General features: G+C 37.8%; 1 protein-coding gene across 2 annotated transcripts; it reads right to left on the bottom strand.

Annotated features, from left to right (window-relative positions):
• Nucleotides 1-7,182: 7,182 nt before the first annotated feature.
• On the bottom strand, nt 7,183-19,642 carry steap4.1 (STEAP4 metalloreductase, gene 1). 2 transcript variants are annotated; one of them, XM_012964655.2, is made up of 5 exons: nt 19,535-19,642; nt 14,799-15,251; nt 11,684-12,211; nt 10,601-10,765; nt 7,183-9,569 (listed from the first exon to the last, which is right to left on the bottom strand). In XM_012964655.2, exons 2-5 carry the CDS (start codon nt 15,249-15,251, stop codon nt 9,339-9,341), a joined length of 1,377 nt encoding a protein of 458 aa, XP_012820109.1. In that variant the 5' UTR covers nt 19,535-19,642; the 3' UTR covers nt 7,183-9,338.
• Between the last annotated feature and the right edge of the window lie 363 nt (nt 19,643-20,005).

The raw sequence follows: 20,005 nt of genomic DNA, 5'->3' as shown, positions 1-20,005 counted from the left end.
CTGTAATAATAAAACAGTACCTGTACTTGATCCCAACTAAGATATAATTAATCCTTATTGGGGGCAGAACAGCCCTATTGGGTTTATTTAATGGTTAAATGATTCCCTTTTCTCTGTAATAATAAAACAGTACCTTGTACTTGATCCCAACTAAGATATAATTACCCCTTATTGGGGGCAGAACAGCCCTATTGGGTTTATTTAATGGTTAAATGATTCCCTTTTCCCTGTAATAATAAAACAGTACCTTGTACTTGATCCCAACTAAGATATAATTAATCCTTATTGGGGGCAGAACACTCCTATGGTTTATTGATTTTTTAGTAAACTCAAGGTATGGAGATCCAAACTACAGAAAGACCCCTTATCCGTAATACCCTTGGTCCCAAGCATTCTGCATAATGGGTCCTATACCTATACATATAAAAAAAATAAGTTTGCAGGTACAGATTTAGGAGTTATTGTCCATAATGCTTGGAACCTGGGGTTTTCTAGATAGGGGTCTTTCCTTAATTTGTATCACCATACCTTAAAGGAGAAATAAAGGTAAAAACAAAGTAAGCTTTATCAGAAAGGTCTATGTAAATACAGCCATAAGCACTCACAGAAATGCTGCACTGACTTCTCTGTCAAAAGATTTCTTGTGCCTGTAATGCCTGTGCCAGAGACATGCAGCTCTCCGCTCTCTCCTGCTCCCCCCTCCCTCAGGAATGCTAAGAACTCACCACCCCCCTTAGGAATGTGGATCTGAGCTAATCAGCAGGAAGCTGAATCATAGTCTTACTAACTGAGCATGTCCACTTGGTCTGGGTGTCGGTGCAGGAGTGAGGCATTATGGGAACTTCCTTTACACAGCTCAGCGTTTTTTTCTTCCTGTTTGGCTTCTGATCATCTGAACAATTGAAATATGGGGAGACTTAAGGGCACTATTAAGAGAACCGAAGGTATGCCTGCATCTTGAGATTAACTCTTTATTAGCCTTTCCTTCTCCTTCCCATCAATATGGATGTATGCAGCTTAGTTACCATCAAGTACAAGGTGCAGTTTTATTATTATTATTATTATTATTATTATTATTATTATAAATAGAATACATTTCTGTGGGAGATGGTCTTCCTGTAATTTAGAGACTTATGGATACAAGGCTTCTGCATAGCATATCCCTAGCACAATCAATTAAATTAGAAGCAATATACTGTATATATTTAACCTGTAAGAAGGTAAAATACTTTTTAGTTTGTAATGTAAATAGTTGGGCAATATTTAGTTCAACGCCAACTCTAGGTTGACCTATAGGGAAATTCCCCTGCAGGAGCCTGTATAAAGCAGTGCAGAAGTCAGAGCTTTTTTCTTTGGCCTAAGATCATAAGCAAAGCCAGATCTGTTAGGGCTATAAGACAAGATAGGGGTTTGGAACCAGCTCACTCTAGGAGTGAGCGCTAGGTATGGTAGCTAGCAAGGACAGTCTGTTGTCCTGACAAGGTATTTTTGGGGTAGAGCCCCTGGGTAATTGTACGCTAGTTAGGGATTGGAGCATTCAGGCGTAGGATAGGGGGAACCTGTTGGAGCTGAAGTGAGACAGAATGGGAGAAGCTCATGCACTAAATGCTGGACATGACAGAGAAGTAGTGGGAAATCATTATTGGAGAGGAAGACCTCTCAGCAGCTAACAACATTCTGCTAATGCATTTTCCCCATCAAAGGGACATTAGAGGCTTCTGGAGAAAGGAATGCTGTGTGAGTGAGGATGTAAGAGGATGCTCTGAGTAGTGCTTATTTTGTGTAACTGATATACTCTGAGGTAGCAACCAGTGCTCTGGTCTAATCCTGCTCAACCTGTGAGAAGTCTGCCTTGGTTCATCGCATTACCTTCTGACATGCCTACTTCTTATAGAAAAGGCCTTTCCAGCTTCTTTTCCCATGTCGGGAGTCTAAGTTATGAGTAGTCCTGTTATACACCTATTGCTCATCATAGCTACTAAATCATTTAAATGGTTACAGCCACTGTAGTTTCAGTGGGTAAAGCCAATTGCTGCTGGTAAACAGTAAAAGGTAATTGTGTTGACTAGTCAGTGGGTTAGGGGCCAGTTTGTAAGGTATTATTATTTCTCATGTCATTGCTAGTGATGAGCGGATCTCTCCTCTTTCACTGCGCTGGAAAATTTTTGAAAAGATTTGCGTATTGGTGGAAAATCTGCAGAACACCGAAAAAGTAAAAAAATTGTCTCACGCGCTCAAAAAAAAAAGGTGTGCGCGGAAATTCGCCACCAATCCATGCCTGCTGAAAAATTTTGCTCACTTATCACTAGTCATTGCCTACATAGTATATGTTCAAATAATATCTTAGCAGGGGTATAGAACCAAGACCTTTAAGATGTGAACACTGAGGTGAGATCTATTGTGTCACTGAGTTAAAAATATAATTGAAAACATTTATTAGTACCATTTTAGGTATATTTAAATCATTCATTGGTGCACTGGAAATTAACTCTAAAACAAAGGACCACAATAATAAAAAGTAAATACAAATCCCAAGCAGTGCCTATGTAGTATTTCACTGCATAACTGTCCCTGTGCTATTGGGTAACAGAATATTCTAGGCTAGAGGCTGCCCCATTGTATAACCCATAGCACTAGTGCATGGAGCTGGCATGTTCTTATAGTACTGCCATTTAGAAAACTCTCACAGAACTTCACTAGTTGTAAAATGTTATACAGTAAACAACATTGTTATAATATCTCATTATCTAGAAAAGAACCATTTTGTCTATCAAGACTGACCATTTAATGCTGAATTATGGCTTTGTTTTGTTTAAGGCTTCTATACATACATGTTTATTAGTCCCTATAGTATTTGCTAGACAGCTTCATATAGTGATTATATCATATTCAATCTTTTCCCACAGCTTTAATGCATTGTTTGCTTATTTATGCCTTTTTTAATGATAATCTCCATCTTCCTTCACTTGTATATTGCAGTATATGAGCAATCAATCTGTATTCTGCATTAGGTTTATGCCTCAGTTACTTTAACGCCCTTTCTTTAACACCCATAGACTTTTACTAGTGTAGAGAACTCTAGTATTGTTTCCTCTGTACTAAATGTCTTTGTGTCTACAGCGGTCCATTATTCATTTTAATATCAGTAACAGTGAGGCACCTTCATCTGTAAAAACTGAGCAAAAATGATTTAATCTGCAGCATCTTTGACCTGCTCATTATATTTCCATCCCTTGCTCATTACCTTACTATTCCTTTTTTTATTTGCTTATAAAGCCCAGCTAATTTTTTGCCACCTCTGTTCTATTCATTCTTCTGTTTGGTCATTTACATATTAAATTGTGTGTTACTCTCCTTTATACCAACCTTATTTACTGTTTTATTTTTATATTGTTCATAGAATAAGATCCCTATCACATTAACACACAGTAGGATCAATTTTATCAAGAGCCAATTAACCTGCCTGTATGTTACTAGCACATGGGATGAATCGGGAGTACCCAGAGTAAACCCACTCAGACACTGGGAGAACATACATACTCCTTGCAGACAGTGACCAGAACTCAGGATCCCAGCTTTTCCCCAAGTTCAGCCAAGGGGACTATTATCTCTGTTAAAATTCCCAAAGGCTCTATACAAGCACATTCCTGGGTCACTGTATAAGGTAGTTACTAGTATAAACAAAAAAACTTTCAATAGATCTACTGCAAAACCCTGGTTTAAGTACTTACACCCAATAAATTATAAAGTGTACTTATTCAGAGATGCACTGTTCACACTGCGGCACAACTCAATATGATCACTATTTGAATAGTAACCAAACAGTTGGGAAGGGCCCATTAAATCAAAGGCTTATTCATTCCAAACACTTCATCAAGCTTTAGAAACAACACTCAATGCACCAATCAAGATTGCACTGACTGTGTAAATGGCGATTTTGCTACCACCAGTAACCAGTCCATAGACAATATTAAATTATTAACACAAGCACCACAATTTAGCCATTTCGCTGATGAAGGGGTGTGTCCCTGAAACGTTATATGGTTTGTTACTATTAAAAATCAGCAGGGGTTATCCCGCTTAAACAAGTCCTGTTGTGCCAGTATTTTTGTGCTATTACGAACATGTTGCCCACCAACTCCTTGGATGTTGCTACAAGTGACCGCAAAGCAGGTGCTTATTTTTTAATTCCTAGCTTGAAGGCAAGCTTTAGTTGCATGAAAAACATGAGTACTGCCAAACAGAGCTTCCTGTAGGCTGCCAGTCCACTTAGGGGCTACCCAATAGCCAATCACAGCCCTTATTTTGCACCCCTGTGAAGCTTTTTCATTCTTGTGTTGCTATCCGACTCAGAACACCATTTGATACAATTCAATATATGTAATATTTAAAAAGTAAGCAATGAAGTAAAGCTAATATCCCCAAGCTTCAAGCTTTTAAAGCAAAACACAATGCACCCACTAATAAACTAAACAACCTCCAAGATTTACTGACTTTGCTATTCCATTTGCTTTGCTTCCACCAGTTTGCAGTCTATACATAAGATCTGTACAGCTCATATCTTTAATGACCATATCCAAAATATACTGATAATGTCCCATGTTTATAAAATTTCTAAGAAATAATGACTGGAGCACAGGGTTCTGCAAATGGACCCAGCAAATGGTTACCAGTTCTCATCTCTTTGATTGGACAACATTCCAAGATCTTGTGAACCACTTAATTTATTGAATGCCTACTAGGGGGTCCCCAGTCCCAATACTTTCAGAAGGTTTCAAACTCATTTACTGACTTCAATTGAACATTTTAAGCATTTCACCATGTTATGAAGTTCAGTTTTAGATGAGCTGCAAGGTTTAATTAAAAATCCCTGGAACATTTTCTCCTAAATGAAAAAGGGAGTGATCAACTGTAATTACTTTAAGTAGCTTCTGGCTATTACAGCTTTTTGCTTGGTTGTATGCTCTAATAGCTCATACATACCAGCCATATCAGGCTAAAATATTTATCAAAGAGACTAGGTAAATGACATTTAAATAAAAGTAACACCAGGCACATTTTTTCAGTATTTTCAAAACACTCCTAAGGGCCGTGACACACGAGGAGATTAGTTGGTACAAAGTCAAGTATATTTAATGAGCAAATCCTGGTCTATTGCCCTTGATAGCAATATATTCTCTTCATCTCTATTATATTATGTAATACAGGGATTCCCAACCAATTTGTTTTCCAATTCTTAGTAAATAGCAGTTTAATGCTACTGCTCTTCCTGAACTCCCATAGTCCCTGACTAGAGATCATGCGTGGTTATAGGCTGTTGCTGTTCTCAACTACATTATACGCATATGGGTGCCAGAAATTTTCAAGCAGATATCAATAACAATCAATAGCATACAATAGCATACAATAGTGCGCTCAAAAGTTATGCGTAGTGTAGTGCAATGCTGGCACTAAACCTATTGTGGCTTGGCTACCTATCCCAAACAGCCCCTTGTTTCTAGAGTAACTCAACACTGAAGTATAGGTTTCTAGCCCTGCACTGGATTATTGTTGTTAACAGGGTACCCTATCCTGACTAGTGCTGGGTTCTAATTGCCACAGTTTATGGAGAAACATCATAGGGCTCATTTATGATGGGAGTGGGACAAAGTGCAAAAGCAAAGTTTTTAAATTACATCCTAGAGTTGACACTGATACTCCTTGAGAGTTGTGATTACCTCTGTATGCAGTGTATACAGTGTTAGCAGTGCCCTATGGGGCTAAGTGTAAGAGGAATGGCACACAATTGGAACCCATGGCACAGTCCATCACACTACGTGATCCAGAACCCTGTACATAATGGCTGCATATGTGGGGGGTTAGTTTACATACCCTATACTGCAAAACATGCAAACCACAATAGATTGCAATGGGTCTTTATTACCTGTAGTTTGTATTCACCAGCTCAGTACATCCAAAGACAGGCATACTTGGCATCTTAGCTAAAACACATGTTAGACAAGGAAAACCTGCGCTGAACAATTCACTTATTTAGCTGCTGCCAGAGGAATCATTATCCTTTGCTGGTTTGCAAATACCTCTCATATTATTCCATCCAGATAAAGGCACTGCACAAACAATGGGTACTATTTAAGAATATGGTTTGCTACAATACAGTTAAACTTTCAAAGGAGAAATGGCTTGGTTGGTGCAGCAAATATTTGACATATCTGTAATCTGCTTAATGCCTTTTGATGTTGTAAATTCCTATGTATAGCAATGCTTCTACATTATTTTACACATTTTCATTTTTTAGGTGAATCTTCTTTTGTAATATATCTATACCCAGGAATTGTTTATCATATAAATCTCAACATGCAGATCTTAGCCTGGGGATTGGCCAGTGCCATACTTAGCTACTAATGATGTGCGGGTTGTCCCAAAACCTGCAGGGGCTTGGGTTGAAATTTGGGCAACCATTGCACAATTGAGTTGGGTGTGGGTCAGTGTCGGAAGTACACTCCTCCTCTGATCCTGAAGATTTGCTTTCTTGGAACCAGAGCCACATGTTGAGGTAGTGTATGAGTTGGAATATGTGGCTTAGGAATGGGCATGGGTTCTACAATGGCAACATTTTGCATATTAGGGTTGGGTGCTGGTTAAAAAATATTAGGCTAGGGTTGGTTGCAGGTTGAGTTATTCCTCACCCCCACATCACTATTGGCTACCTCAGGGTCATGGGTTGAAAACTTGAATATGCCCCATTCTCCCATTAGTAACAAGGAGGAGATGGACCCTTCAAGGTCCCCAGAGTAAAAGATCCCTGGAAAACTATAACACTAATATATAATATCATATCAATATATGATATCATGATTGCTATAGAAGTGAATGGGGTGGGGGTAATATTTTGACTTTATAGTCTTTGCCTCTGAAGCTCATAATGGAAGAACTCAGAATTGCCCGTTGTCCTAACTGCAAGGGACATCTGTTTAAATAATGTTTCTAAAGAATCTTGAAAGTTGAATGAAGTGTAAACTGTACTCAACAGGGCTTAACAGAATGAAGTGGTTTAGATAGATATAGAAAATAGGCAGAACATTTGTGTGCTCATGTTAATTACAGGTATACAATATTCTTTAATGCATTTATGCCTGTGAGTATAGTAGATAATATAACAAACAACACACAGAAGGAGGCAGCTTTAAAGCTATAAAATAAACATTTTATTTGACTGATTCACATTAATGATATAACTGTGATATATATTTCATAATTATGTTTTTTTTCAATGCTGGAAGCAGTTAGCACATGTCAATACAACAGTGAGCAAGTTTCAGTTACACAGGGAAGCAAGGCACACACAGACCACATTGCACTGTACATATCGCATTGCTTACATTCCACATGGCTATGCCCCTCATGTTGGTGCTTCAGTGAATTCTAATCTTTTAGACTTATTTATAATTAAAAAAAAACAAAGTTCAGTTCAATCCACAGGGGTTTTTAGGGCAATTTAAACCTTCATACAAACCATTCTCATTATAATAAGGTGGGTCAGAGTGCCTATGGTTATAACAGATAATAATACAATTTCACAGACTGTCAACCTCTTCTCTAGGGTTGTTGAAAGAAATTCAAGGAAATTAGAAACAATTACAAAATTTGTACTATAATTTGGTTTGGTTTCTACAGATCAGTCTCAGTTCTGGGGCAGTGATATAGCAGTTATGGAGTTCCCGCCCCATTTAGATGGCTTCTAATTTGATCTCTTAATTCTTATGTCAGTTTCATGGTGGTGGTTTTTATAGGAGTCCTGATAATGCATTCAAATCAATGAATTCCTCATAGGGAGGAGTCTTAGAGGAACAGGATGGTCCCAGTGCATACTTCACTACGAATAAATAATGAAATTATTGCTAGAAGAAGGTAAAATAAGCATATTTTTTTATTTTTGTTTGTTTTCTTAGCTTTTATAATTGTATACTCACTCAGCTCTCAATTTCGCTCTACCTGAGTCTCCATTTTTCTTCCTTTTGCCCACCCATGTTACTCCTGTGGCTTTATTACCCCCTTACAAAAAGCCAACAACACAGGGGCCATTGATGAATGAAATTTCAGCGCACAAATAGCAATTTTGATTAAATTGACATTTTTTGGGTGTCTTTTGCAGTACCCAATGCGTCAAAATGGATGCAATAGCAATTTTAGGAGTGAGGGTTTCAGTGGTCTCAAAACAGCTTTTGCACTCAATGCGCCTGTTGTTGATTTAGTCTTCTGTGGCAACTCTGGAGATATTGCCAGGTCTAGGGTGATTGTGGCTTAAGGAAGAGTCAGATTGGGGTACCAGGGGCCCACCTGGGGTCACCATGATGGTCATGCCTTCCACAGTGGAATGCACTGCCAATTTTAATTTTGTTTAAATCTGAAGTTCTGCACTGGTGGCTGGCTTGCAGTCAGGTGGCAGGGCCCAACATGATAATGGCCCACTGGGAGTTTTCCTGGTGTCCCAGTGGGACCCTGACCTGGCTCAAAGGTCCACCAGTGGCAATAAGTGCAGTTGTGCAGCATTCATCAGAAGAGGTAGGATGAACACAATGGCGACCATGTAAAAGTGTAGGAGCATGTATATTAATGAATTGCATCAAATTGCATCAAATGCTCTTTCTATAGCTTCCATTTAAGAGCAAAGATGTGTTTGCAATGGCCCCTCATATGCATTGCCTCATACTAAGCATAGCTCATTAGAAATATTTTACATTCCTATGGCCTTTTGGTGTTTCATCCCGTTTGCATTTCCTTATCCATGTCCCATAGCAATTACATCCAATTACATTGGATCTTTACTTTAATACATACTGTTAAAACTATAATTCAGTTTGGCACAGAACTACAAGGTTCAAATAAAGGGGGGCATTTTTACACCACTATCCACAGTTACTAGGGGAAGGTAAATCCTTGTGTTCCTGATGTATATAAAAACCTATCTGCATTTCTTTAATTTAAAGAATGATATTAAGTCACAGACAGATACCCATCATCATCAGGTACAATGCATAGCCGATGCATTACAATGCCTATTAGCTATGTATAGTATTTGCCTCCCTCTAACATGGCCAATACATCATTTATTCGACAGCAATTCTTAGATGACTCTATTTCACTTGGGAGCTGTCTTAATAAAATGAAAGACTTTCTATTTCCACCTTTGCTAAATATCACAGATATTCCTTTCTGCTGGGTAAATACTGCAGGTTATTGGTTTACTTTGTACAGTTTTTCACTATTTAAACACTGTCTCCGAGGTGTTTGGTGACAACTTTGCTACTGGTTTCTTATTCTTGTGGCCTCGGCTCTTGTTAACTCTTGGAATTCCTTTCCCATCCTTGACGTATCTTAGTAATTCTCTTATCCAAACACGGAACGATAATGATTAACTTCAGGGAAAGCACTATACATGGAATAATGAGAGCAACGACAAATGCTGGCGGGAGATACCATTTGTAATAAGTTCCATAGATAAACCTGTCTCCTCCATACACAAGTGTATGCGCTGTGCACAAAACCAAGGTAAGGTATCCAAGCTTTGACTGCAAATATAAAAGAGACAATTGGTCAACAACAACAAAATTGTAGCCTAATAGAACTATAGTATTTTAATTACTGGTTTAAGTGTCTCTCATAACAATATCAAAGGTATAGTAACCCATAGCAACACGATTTTTGTAATTCATATAATATTGCAAGCTATCTTTATATTGTCTGTGAGTTTTGGATATTGTCTACAAGATTATTATTATTATTGTCCCAAAGTTTATGTTTATGTCACCTTCAGTGACAGGCCAGCATCATTTTCTGCTTGGTAATTTGTGGCAACCCCTAAGCTTAACTTCCCAACAGCTGCACAGAGCGCAATGAGTATGTGCAGTGTCACCGACACTTTCCAAGATGGGAATCTCCTCTGACAACTGTAAAGACCTGGATCATTGCAGTTCTTGAGATGCTGAGGCCCAGTATGTTCAGTATATATAATATAGCATTTTTAGCCATATTCATTTTTAGAGTTTAAAATCTCCAAGAGAGACAGAACTAAGCAGGGAAGCATCAGAAGACAATAAACTGGTAATAATTCAAATTGCAGAAGTGCTCAGAAGAGCACTATAATATTAGGATTGCTAAAGAAATATAAAAGGACAAGCAGCGTAAATGCATATTTATTACACATTATCACTTGGAACTATCTATTTATTTTATAACAAACATCCACTATTTATTTGCAACAGCACAAAGTAAAGGTGGCATCACTATATGAAAAGATTATTAATATCACATGTTTTTGAATGTGTTTATATGCTGTACCCTGATTCACCATAGAACACGCATGGATTTTCAGACAATGCTCATGCTTATGTTCTATGCATTTCCATGCAGGGCCAAAGATCTGCTATTTATGATAGCCAAGCTTACTTACATGTATGTAAGTAATGTATTAGATGTATTGGAAAGCAGCACGATACATTCAGATATTCACCATATATTCAGTAGATGTGAATCATACAATACTAGGGCGATGTGTTTTGTTTAGGCATTGTAGCCTTGTTGCGCCATCTTGCACCCTTACCTGGACAAAGCGGAACTCCCTCCAGTTGACGGCATTGCTGACTGAAGGCAGAGAGGTGATACCCAGCAACACGTAAAAGAAAAATCCAAGTATGCCCAAGGCAACGTATGAATCCGATAACCAGGCATAATGATTTAGAAATTCATAGGTGTTATTGGTTTTGATCTGCAAGGAAAAGATGAAGTTAAAACAATACTTTTAGTGTTTATGTAAATGTACATTTTCATATAATATGTATCAAGATGGATTCCAACAATAGTGCAGGTTGTTCCTTTATATTTTAATAATCAGGGACTCATAGAGGCAGATTTATCAAAGATTAGAGCTCACAACAGAAAAATTCAAACACTTTCTAATAATTCCTATAGGATTTTTAAAAACATATTTATCAATGGGTGAACCATCACCATTTGATAAATACACTTCTGGAAATCCACCAATCAGTTATTATATTATACTAGCCAGATGTAGGAATAATAAAAGCAAACATTTGATTTCTATCTATAATTAAGCCCCAGTATTGCTGCATATTCACCAAGAGGACAAAGGATCTGGGTCTAAAACCTGGTATCATCTTTCCTGTTCCTCGTCCGAGGTTGTCCGCTTTTCCCCAGGTCCCCAGGCCTACCCAGTTACCAGCTCACCTTGTCAACTGCCCACTGAAATTACCCCTGGAACTCAAGACCCTCTGCCACTGTGCCAATAATCACCTCTATTATCATATAGGGAGGGGAAGTGAGATGGGACTGTGCTCCTGGTCCTCCCACAGCTACTGGTAAGATAGGTTTCTGGGCCAAACCTATCCCAATTGCAACCCAGGGTAAAGGAAAATGGTACCTATCCTCCTAGCCTTGTCATACCCTAATTCCATCCACTATTCTCAAGGACATTGGGCTCCCCTTCTACCACTTATCAATAATTTACCAACTTTAATCCATTGTACTGTCCAGTTTTGGGAACTGCAATGTTTGTAATCATATGAGTGTTTTCCTGGCCCAACAAAATCTATGACATGTGGAAGAAGAGTGATTGGAAGAGCCTTGAGCAATAATATCAGGAAGAACAGATGATGTAACCAATTACCTGTGTGATGATGTAGTTGTTTGACCACCAGCGAACATAATAACGAATAGGCATAACAAGGGTGTAGATAGCATGCAGGAATGCATATGCCAGTGCAACAAGACCAAGCTGCTTTCTGCACAGCATCCATTTATCAAGCCAGTCAGGAAAGCGACTGTATTTAGTACCTCTGTATAACTGAAGAACGGCGGCAATTATTCCTGGGAGATACACTAAGGCAAGAAGTATGAGAGACACGATTGGGAACACTCTATTGGGAATGGAAATAGCGATCAAATATGAGGCATCTTCTTTGAGTGTAACACATGGATAGAGCACCTCAGTTAGCACACAGTAAAGGAAAATCAATATTGTAAATCCAGAACAGATGAAGATCGGGATTCTCCACATAGGGAATAATTGCAGTGGGTAATTCTCCACCTCATTAGATGCTAGTAAGGTTCCCTGATCCAGTGGTGTGAGTCCAAGGGTTCGAACAATATCCATAACAGATTGCTTTGCATAAATCTCATCACCGCAAACGAAAACCTTTGAAAAATAGAACATGAAAAAGAGTGATGAAAATCAATCCAGTGGCTTTACATCAGCAAATACTGATATTTAATAATAAAAAGAATAATTTTTGTTTCACTTTCTAAATTTATAACAATAAGTATGAGATCAAACATTTTTCGTATTTATTAAATAAATAGTTAAGGTTCCCATACACAGGCCGACTATAGCTGCTGATATGGGTCCCTTGGACCGATTCGGCAGCTAATCGGCCTGTGTATGGGCAGAACAGAGCAGCCAGGCCGACCGATATCTGGCCTGAAATTGGCCAGATCTCGATCGGCCAGGTTAGAAAATCCAGTTGGATCGGGGACCACATCGGCTGGTTGATGCGGTCCCCGAACCGACTGTCCCATAACCACAAATGTAATCCGATCGTTTGGCCCCAGGGCCAAACGATCGGATTTTTTTTTTTAAGTTTCTTGCTACCCGATATCGCCCACCCGTAGGTGGCGACATCGCCAAGCGAGCAGATCTTATAGTGTATGGGCACCTTTACTGACTAAATAAATGAAGTCAGTAACTGACAGGATTCAGCTCTAGTCCCAGTTCAGTGGGGAATGTTGATACATCCCAGTGTTAAACCCTGATGGTTTAATCAATTTGTATTTTCCTAATCCTTTACAGAACGGAAGGTATTGTATTTGCCAGTGCAGCACATTCAAAACAGCATTAGGGAAGGCATATTAAATCTCCATTTTACATTAAACCCATTCTTGAGAAACACCATACATGTTTATTAGCAAAGGGGAGACATATTACAAACATTTTAAATGTTAAACTCGTTGTTGGTTAATCTCATACATGGGAGTCATATTATTGTTATAGTTATTATAATAATTGTTATAATAATTATTATTAAACATGGAAATTAATTCCTGCCTAGTCCGATACTTGGGTATTAGTTCAGGGTAGTATTAGCTCAGAGCAATATCACATGCCTATTTTATGGTAAGCTCATTGCTGAATAGCCCGATACTTGGGTATTAGTTCAGGGTAGTATTAGCTCAGAGCAATATCACATGCCTATTTTATGGTAAGCTCATTGCTGAATAGCCCAAATTATGGTAAGTCTACTTCTGAATGGTAACACTACCTCATCCCTGGACATCTATGGGCTTATTTATCATTTTTCGAGTTTGTGAATTCGAGTTTATTTTTCTAAATCGATTAAATACTCGCTTGTTTATTAATAAGGAAAATTAATTCAAATAAAAACACGCAAATACCTTGAATTTTGAGTTTAAAACTCAAATAACATCTCAAATAGAAAATATTGCTACTTTGCCTAGGACAACTCCCATTGACTTCTATAGAAACTTGCAAGCTTTTGGAAGCTGGAGTTTTACATTCTAGTTTTTGAGTTTTTTGCACTTAAAGGAACAGTAACACCAAAAAATAAAAGAGCTTTAAAGTAATAAAAATATAATGCACTGTTGCCCTGCACTGGTAAAACTGGTGTGTTTGCTACAGTAACACTACTATAATTTATATAATAAGCTGCTGTGAAGCCACGGGGCAGCCATTCAAGCTGGAAAAAAGGAGAAAAGGCACAGGTTACATAGCAGATAACAGATAAAACACTATTGTATTCTACAGAACTTATCTGTTATCTGCTATGTAACCTGTGCCTTTTCTCCTTTGAATGGCTGCCTCCATGGCTACATAGCAGCTTATTTATATAAATTATAGTAGACTTTCTGAAGTAAACACACAACTTTTACCAGTGCAGGGCAGCAGCACATTATATTTTAGTTACTTTTATACACTTTCATTTTTTGGTGTTACTGTTCCTTTAATAAATACCAGACGTTCAAGTTTTTGAACCATAACTCATGGGGGCAGATTTTTCAAAATGTGAGTTTAGAGCTTAATACATATAAACTCACCGATGTTCTATTCATTCCTATGGGATCTTTAGAAGTGTATTTATCAATGGGTGAAAATTAGAACTCACCATTTCATAAACAGGCTTCTGAAAATCCTATAGGAATGAATAGAACATGGGTGAGTTTTTATGTAATAAGCTCTAAACTCACATTTTGATAAATCTGCCCCATGGTGTGAGTTTTAATTATAATTAATTAGATTAATTACGGTAAATTAGAGGCAAAACAATCCTATTGGATTTATTTAATGTTTAAATGATTTTTTAGTAGGCTAAATTACAGAAAGATCCCTTATTCAGAAAATTCCAAGCATTCCATATAATAGATCCCATACCTGTACTTACTGTCTACACTGCGTTAAGACTCCATGTAGCTATGCTCTCTGCAACCCAGGAAGTACTGTAGGGGTTGAATTACACATTTAGAGCATGAATACAGCAGAATATATGTATTATTGATTCTGAATACTTTGAAAGCTATAACTAAAAACCACTGGCCAGGAACTATCTATCTTGTTCAGGCAAGGTTCCGCATGACTTTATCGTAATCCGAGTATTGCTTTTTTTGCTGTTAAAAGTCAACCAGCATATTAATGACACATAAACCTTGAGAAAATAAGATATTTTTGTTGCCATCATTTATCAACCACCTAAAAGATCTAATGAAGAGCTCACCTGCCGGCTTGCATCCAAAGCCCCAGACTGCAGGGCCCATGCTGATATTGTATTAAATGCCTTTACCACTTTGGCTTCAGGAACCATTCTGGCAAGGTATTCAGCATTGGATTCTGGGTACTGGTTTATTTTGAGGTTGTTGCTGACATCCACTAATACTTTACCATTCAGGACTTCAGTATATTGTTTCAGAAAGTCATAGTTCTCCCTGTGGATGGCTAAAATGATAATGGAGGCTCTTTGTGCAGCTTCTGAATGGCTAAAAACCTCTGCCCCTTTAGGGGTCAGGCTAGATGACTGAGGGTTTCGACTTCCATAAATGACAGAATGGCCACACTGAAGTAATTTACACCCAAGGGAGCGCCCAAAATCTCCAGTTCCGAAAATGCAAATGGTGTCAGACTTCTTGTTCTCCATTGTGCAAAGAGGAATAAAGTTCTGAGAATTATCCATCTGGAAGAAATAGATGTTAAGTCATTACATGATATGTGATAAATATGTATTGTGATTGTATTATTCATTAAAGAGAAATTCATTGACCTGTTAAACTAAAAGAACAAAAGACTGAATTCTAAAATAATCTCTTTGGACTTATACGGAGAATGAAATAGAGGGAAGTAGTCTGTACATATTTAGGGCCCAGTTTTTGGAATGATGACAATCTACTTAGCAGAATGTGCTGCCTTCTGCATGTCCAGCCATAAGATATGGATTTGTTAGTATTTGGGAGTGCTTAATCCCCTGCAGACTAGGCAGTCCTTCTTTTAAGTAATTAATGTTGGAAACCATCCCAGAGGTTTATTTGCACATTTTTCAAGAACCTGTTACATAACCATCATCATAAGAGTCATGTTCATGTCTAGTCCTTTGCTTCACACTCTAAACAGGGCTGTGCTTGCATTTTGTTAACTAAAACCTGAGGGGTCTTACATGAAGGCAAAAGTGCAGTGAGCAAAGGGCAATTTCAGAAGCAACTCAGGGCCAAACGATCGAATTAGCCCGATATCACCTACCTTTAGGTGGGCATACTGGAAGAAGATCCGCTCGTTTGTCAACCTTGCCAAACAAGCAAATCTTACAGTTTTGGCTACCTTTACTCTTTGTGCATGTTCCTCTTTGTCTGTCAGTTGGCCTTGCCCATATTTCCTCCCATTGTTTTATAGCAGGGGTCCCCAACCTCTGTATCTGTGAGCTACATTCAAATGTAAAAGGTGTAAAAAAAAGTTTCTGGGGTGCCAAATTTATAGCAAGCTTTATTGGCTATTTGTTAGCTACATGTGAACTGCTTGCTTGCTGGAAGCTCTATTAGAAAGTAAACTAGTGTCATTCCAAGCACTTGCTTTGACAACATCAAAAGGGGTGATGAGCAACATGTTGCCTGTGCCCCACTGGTTTAGTATCACTGCTTTATTCTATGCCTAGAAGGCAGGGTATTTTATTTTACGGTCTGATTTGATATCCTTGTTTCCTGTGGCATAATTTATACCAGGGCCGCCCAGGTCTTTTCCATGTAGTGGTGCAATTATTTAGACTAAATACATGTTCATGAGTCAGAGAATATGATGTTGATGTTGTACATACTGTAGCAGTCTATGGAGCCCATAAGCAGGCAGGGAACCATAGCACATTTGTGTAAACCCAGGGATAGTGAATAATGATGGACAAACCATTTTCAGATATACTGGTGGTTAGAGTAATTGTGTCAGCTGAAATTTAAAGCAAATTCTTGAACTTGAGGCATTAAGGGATAAAATACATTACTGTCTCAAGTTTGGTGTAATGCAGATAGTGCCTTTGTACATATAATTAAGCCAATTTTAAGCTACCATTGGTTTCCATAGAAACAAACCTGCAATGTTAATATGATAACATTTTTAAAAAGGCACAAATTTCATCTTTATGTTTATAGCATGCCTTAGTACTAGTGCCTTAGTATTAGTGCTAGTACAGGAATATACATTTCAGCTTATCCAGCAAATGCAGACAGTGTGCTCAAAAAGCTATTTTTCCTGTACAAATATAGCTCTTGTAGTTTTGACCTAGGATTTCTAAGTTGTTGGTCACTGTACGGCCAAGGTACACAAGCCTTCGTAAGCAGGAACTGAACTTTTATAAGACATACTAAATAAATAAAATGGTTTGCCAACTTATAATTAAAGTATAATATCTTCCAAAAGTCTGCTGGAAAATCACAGCGACGGAACAGTTGTGTTAAAAGAGTTTCCATCTTACATGCTAAGGAATTACATCAAACCATGTTTATTAAACATTTGGTTATTATTTAATCCAGGAAAGTCACTACAATGTGTAGCAATAGTTACTTCTGACATGGGAGGGGGATCATTTACTGTTTCAAGTTTATTGCAGGTATACCTATTGACGCAGGGGAACCCTAGAGCTACCAACACCTCAATATCTTCTATAGTACAGTTTTGCCACATCAACCAGGCTTATAGCATTTACAGTGATTGGATCTGATTTGTGTTGAAGTTGAGCACAAGAGTATCAGTTTTAATGCATTAGGCACAATAGCATCAGGTGCAACTTACTTCTGCAATGACACTGGAATTATGGGGAAAAAACATGCAGCTTGCAGCCAGTATTGAACTTTGCGCTCTTCACTTGCAGTCATAAATGCCCCCTAATATGTATTTTTCAAGAATATAATTGTAAATGGTATTAAAGGACAAGTCAACTCAAAATACAATTTTTTGCCTTAAAAAAGAAAACATAATTCTAAGCAACTTTCCAGTGTGAATTTAATGAAAATGTTAAGGGCTTTAAAAGTTATTTGTAAATGTAATTGCTATTGAAAGCAGCATTTGCTGTACTCCTGGTTGTCACTTTTTAAACAATGTTGCAAATGTCAGTCTCCTCCAGCAAGTCAGGTCTGTCAGTCTGCTGCCTTGTGTTACACTGTTTCAAATGCCAGAGCTGCCAGGGCAGAGAATACAAACACACAGACAAACACTGCTTCTAATAGCAATTATATATAAAAATAAGTCAAAAACTATCACAAATTTGTAATGGATGTATATTGCAAAGTTGCTTAGAATTATGTTTTCATTTATTAGGCAAAAAAAATAATATTTGGAGTTGACTTGTCCCTAAGGCAAAACATTGAGGCAATGCCCCATAATAAAGAAGGTGCAAAACAGAGGCAAACAATTTCATGTGTGTTTGTGTAAGCACAATCTTTATAGTTTTCTGACTTCTAGTACTGGCCATACTGCAAGACTTCAAGGCCACAATTCTTGCAGTTAAAAGGGTGGTTAATCTTTAGGCTAAAGTCCCACAGGGAGATTACTCGGCTGTGATAGATCTCTGCTACCGAGTTGCTTTGTTTCTCCGAAGTTGCGCAAAGTTTCCTCTTGTAGGCAATATAGTACAACTTAGGAAGACCAAAGTGATGGCCTTTCCATTGGCAATGCTCTTTGTTGCCGGTGGGAAGGCTTTTCATAGAGACTAGACACCACAGTAGCAGAGATTTATTATAGGCGACTAATCTCCCCATGGGACATTAGCCTTACGTTAACTTTTAGTATGTTATAGAATGTCCTATTCCTAACAATTTTGCAATTGGTCATTTTTTATAGTTGTTAAATCATTTCTACATCTTTCCAGCTTTCAAATGGGGGGTCACTGACCCCCAGTTGCCAGAAAACGATGCTTTGTAAAGCTACAATTTTATTATTGTTACTTTTTATTCCTTATATTTCTATACAGTCCCTTTTATATTCATATTCCAGTCTCACATTGAAAGTACTGTCTGGTTGCTAATGTATACAAGCCCATAGCAACCAGATAGCTGCTGAAATTCCTGGAGAGCTGCGGAACAAAAATCTAAGTAACTGAAAAACTACAAAAAATAAAAAATGAAAACCAATTGCAAATTATCTCAGAATATCAATGTCTAAAAGTTAATGAAATGCACAACAAGGTGCTGTGCCCTAGTAACAAAATGAAAGTATGCTCAATGAATACACATTTTTATGGGGTTATGTAATCAAAGGCAGGCGAAGTAACCCAGACCAACCAATCAGCAGGTAGCATTTACTGGTCACCTGTTTAATAACAAATATCTTATTGGTTGCTATGGGTTACTGCTCCTGGGCAGTTTTAGTGCCTTTTATTACATATGGGGGTAACAGTGTTTTTCATGCATCTCATGCGATTACCAAGATAATTTTATTTATATTTTAGATAACTTTTCATATAAGCTTACAGGCATTTTTAAACAAAACATTTTTCTGCAGCTTCTACTCTTTTTCATTCCCTTAATATCCCAACTGTGTAAGGATTATTTATTTTGGAGTTCAGAGAAGGGAATTTTGGCTCAAGTATATGGGTGTGCTGTTGCTTCTCCGGCGAATGCAGAACAATAAAGCAGCCTGCACAAAGCACTGAACTGAGTAGTGCAAAGAGCAGTATTAAATTATTTCATGCTGTAGATCGAACTTCATATACAAGAATGAACGCTTAATTGTGTTTACTTCAGCCATGGCAATGGCTTAAATTGTTCTACAGAAACCTTGTGCTGAGGGAAGGGATATTTCTTTAACCCAATGTATGACAGATTATGCTCTCTATGATCTTTAGCTCTGAAAAAGAGGGATTACTGAAGTCAAAATGTCAAATTTGTTTTAGGAAATCACACTTTGGGGTTTTCCTATATCAGACTATTCCAGAAAAAGAGTCTTAACGAGTATAATATGCAGTAGGACAGTAAATCTTACCTCTCCAGTGTTGGAAACAGAATCGGATGCTTTATTCAGAGCAGCACTATAACTTGGGAAGAAATATTTCACCACAGAGCTAGGAGGGCTCTAAAGATGTTTCGCAAGCCTCAAACCCTCCCTGTTAGGAAATAATGGAAAAACTATAAACAGGATACTATGGGGCATTCCCAAGGTCCTTTAACTAATATAGATATGTATATTTGTTAACTTTGCTTTAAATGTTGTTGGGTTTGTACTGACATTTGCAAATATAAATGTTAAGTGGGTTTTGCCATTTACATCTTGTGCTGCAATGAAAACAAATACAGTGCTAGCACTATACTAAAGTATATTAGATACTCTGTTAGTATGGTTGAACCATTTGTTGTCAGTTGATGCAGAGAGGCACGCCTTTCCTCTCACGTTGTATTCCTCAAACTAGTAATTACATATAAATAACAAGATTATACAGAACTGCAGATTAATTAC

Source organism: Xenopus tropicalis, chromosome 6 (assembly GCF_000004195.4).
Source record: "Xenopus tropicalis strain Nigerian chromosome 6, UCB_Xtro_10.0, whole genome shotgun sequence".
In the NCBI taxonomy this organism is placed as follows: Eukaryota; Metazoa; Chordata; class Amphibia; order Anura; family Pipidae; genus Xenopus; species Xenopus tropicalis.
Note: the sequence above shows the minus strand (reverse complement) of the source record. Positions and strands in the feature narration are given on the sequence as shown.